The sequence below is a fragment of the Sinocyclocheilus rhinocerous genome, unplaced genomic scaffold (assembly GCF_001515625.1).
Source record: "Sinocyclocheilus rhinocerous isolate Xijiao unplaced genomic scaffold, SAMN03320098_v1.1 scaffold4259, whole genome shotgun sequence".
Lineage (NCBI taxonomy): Eukaryota > Metazoa > Chordata > Actinopteri > Cypriniformes > Cyprinidae > Sinocyclocheilus > Sinocyclocheilus rhinocerous.
The window spans coordinates 121,880-124,794 of NW_015658991.1; the positions used below are offsets into that span (position 1 = coordinate 121,880).

The 2,915-nt window shown below is 44.8% G+C and overlaps 1 protein-coding gene across 1 annotated transcript in view; it reads right to left on the reverse strand.

The window, feature by feature from the left end:
• col5a3b (collagen, type V, alpha 3b) overlaps positions 1–2,915 on the reverse strand; it is a 36,102-nt gene that overhangs the window by 6,411 nt on the left and 26,776 nt on the right. Inside the window, exons 54-61 of the mRNA XM_016531609.1 lie at positions 2,775–2,828; positions 2,645–2,698; positions 2,462–2,569; positions 2,328–2,381; positions 2,203–2,238; positions 849–902; positions 472–742; positions 231–343 (exon numbers count right to left, since the gene is read on the reverse strand). Coding sequence (XP_016387095.1) covers positions 231–343; positions 472–742; positions 849–902; positions 2,203–2,238; positions 2,328–2,381; positions 2,462–2,569; positions 2,645–2,698; positions 2,775–2,828 — 744 coding nt within the window. The remainder of the gene's footprint in view (positions 1–230; positions 344–471; positions 743–848; positions 903–2,202; positions 2,239–2,327; positions 2,382–2,461; positions 2,570–2,644; positions 2,699–2,774; positions 2,829–2,915) is intronic.

The following is a 2,915-nucleotide window of genomic DNA, read 5'->3' on the forward strand; positions in this document are numbered from 1 at the left end:
CATGAAGCCATTTTGACCTGTGCACAGTAAACGTCATTAACATTTCTAAACACACACAGCATATATAAAAGGCATATATAAAAGTTCGTCTAATTCAGTATTTCTCAACCTTTTTGGCTTCCCCCCTTGTCCACAAAAAATGGACAGCTTTGTTGTGGTTGTGACCTCAATAAATTAAAATGTAAAAAAGTGAATTCATATCTGCGGTCAATGTGATTTGAATCTCTCACCATCTGTACGCTGCTGTGCGGCTGGAGGCATGTTTCACCTTCTGCTGTAAAGTTACAGAACACTTTAAACGCATCTCTATGACATCCCTGGTTGGGGTCAATCCAGTAAACTCCTGAGGTCAAAGGTCACACAGAGAGAACCGATTCAGAATACACAGGACGATGATGATCCCTCCAGTGTTGCAGACTAAGAAAGCACTGGAACAAGTGTATGTGTGTTGAATGTGTGTTGTGTTCGTACCGTCGGGATACTCGGGGTGGCACATCCACAGCTCTTTGCAGGTGCGGGCAGGACTGTGGTAGGTGCCCAGTGGAGTCCGGAGTCCCTCCACATCCGTCCTCATGGAGGCCAGAGACGCAAACACCTCCTCCATGTCCTTCTCCTCCCCCTGAGCCTCCTCGTCCTGCGTCTGTCCGTCCTCCATCGCCGCTCCATCCACATCCGAATACCTCCTCCGCTTCCCTCGGCCATCCAGCACCGGAGGAGCCGCCATTCCCACCGCAGGAAGACCCTGGATAGAGATGGAGAGATGTTTAGTTCCATCACTCGTTCAGCTAATGCTCCTTCTGCCATTAGTTTTCATCTAATAATGAGTTTATGGGTGACTGGAGACTCACCGGGGGACCAGGGGGTCCAGCAGGACCAGGATCTCCTCTGGGTCCAATAGGGCCCTTAAATAAAGCACATCATTCACACAGACCACATGAGGTATTCAGTATCTGCTGGTGTTTAAGAACTCAGACTGAAGGGAACACTTGGCCTGCATTTACACTGCAAGTCTTAATGCACAGATCAGATCTTTTGACCACATACGATTTTTTGGCCCACCTGTTTACATTCACTTTGACACGACTGGTATCCGATATCTGTGTTTACATTAATTCCCACCCGTCAGTTATCGCTTTACCATGCACATGATACTAGGCCCTCAGGTTTTGAATGGCCATGCTATTATAATGATTTATATAATTCACGTCAAGTGGACATCATTATTTGTCAGCATGGACAACAGCTGTCATGAATGTTTTGCAGCACCAAATCTGACTGAACGGATAAAGACTAGAAAATAAAGGTGATGTTAATTTGTTATTTAATCTACAGCTAGTTAGATGTAGAATTCTGAAGTGAAATAAAGTAGCACTGCAAGATTCTATATGAATGAATTAGCGCGCGAGAGAGAGAGAGAGAGAGAGAGAGAGAGAGAATGTGAGAGTGAGTAGCCTAATAGTGAAGCTTGTTGGTTTAATTACAAAAACAGCTAGGTTATCACCTCATTGCTGAGAGATATAATGTAGGTTTTAGTAGCAAAGCTATTGTATTTATAAAAGTCACGGGGCAGGGGTTGAAAACCAGCTCCTGAATGTTGCGCAATTTCTTACATATAACGTTTCTGCCTAAATAAAATGCAAGCGCATATACAGCATGCCAGCATTAAAATGCTAACTTTATGGCAAACATATCAGATATCAGATATGTATCTGATTAAAATCCACATTTGGAAGTGGCCCAGATCGGCTGCAAAAGAATCAGATCTCATGCAGATTTTTGTGTTTACATGTGTGCAACAAATTCCAGTCTGTGTCAGATGTGAGCAGAAAATCTGATTTTTGTGCCAGTGTAAATGCAGCCTTGGACTTTCCAGACTCTTCACCCTCTCTGGTGTGAAATGAGCTGCCAATCTCCATGTGAACCGCTGAGTTCATTGTGACTTCTGAAGACACCCTCAAGCACTTAACCTTTACATTTCACCTCTTCCCTAGCTTGTTTCCTAATCTAGCTTTCTATTAAACCTGGCATTGTGCACTGTGAATACTTGGCTCAGTGACAAATTGCTTATGTTCCTCCTTTCTAATTCACTGTGAATAAACTTATCTGCTAAATGCATATACAGGAACACGTTCATGCTAACACATCTCAAGTCAAATGGTCAGCATGTCATTATGAATTCAAGTAAAAATCAGTGTGTTTCACCTGGTTTCCTTTAGATCCTTTCTGTCCCATGGATCCCTGAAACACAGTGTTACAGACTGAAGCTGTGAGACCAGAACAAACTCAATGTTTGATGTTTGCGAAGATTAAAGTGTCACGAGACTCACAGACAGTCCTGGTAATCCGGGTGGTCCACTAAGTCCTGGAGGTCCGAATGGTCCCTGTCAGCAGAAACACGATTAAATCAGCTTCTTAATGTGTGTGTGAATGTGTGTCTATATGAGTGTGTGTGTGTGTTCACCTCGTCTCCTTTGGCTCCCTGCAGCCCCTGGTTTCCCGGCAGTCCTCGATCACCTTTCTCTCCGAACTCACCCGGCGGCCCAATCAAACCGATCAGACCGCCATGACCCTGACACACACACAGATATAATGAAATCATGAGCATGTACTCTGTGTGTGTGTGTGTGTGTGTGTGGTGATGTACCTTCTCTCCTTTCTTGCCCGGATCTCCCTTCAGTCCTGCCAGTCCAGCGGGACCCTGCGCACATGTAATGAAATCATCAGTCTGACGTCATATTAAAGATCAGTGCATGAGGAGTGTTATTGAGCCTCACCATCGGCCCCGGGGGTCCTGTTTGACCTGGGGGTCCATTCAGCCCTTGTTCTCCCTACAGCAGAGAGAGAATGTGATATTCATCTTTATTAAACCAACATTCACAGGCAAGGATTGCAGGACGGACCAAAATAAGGGGGGG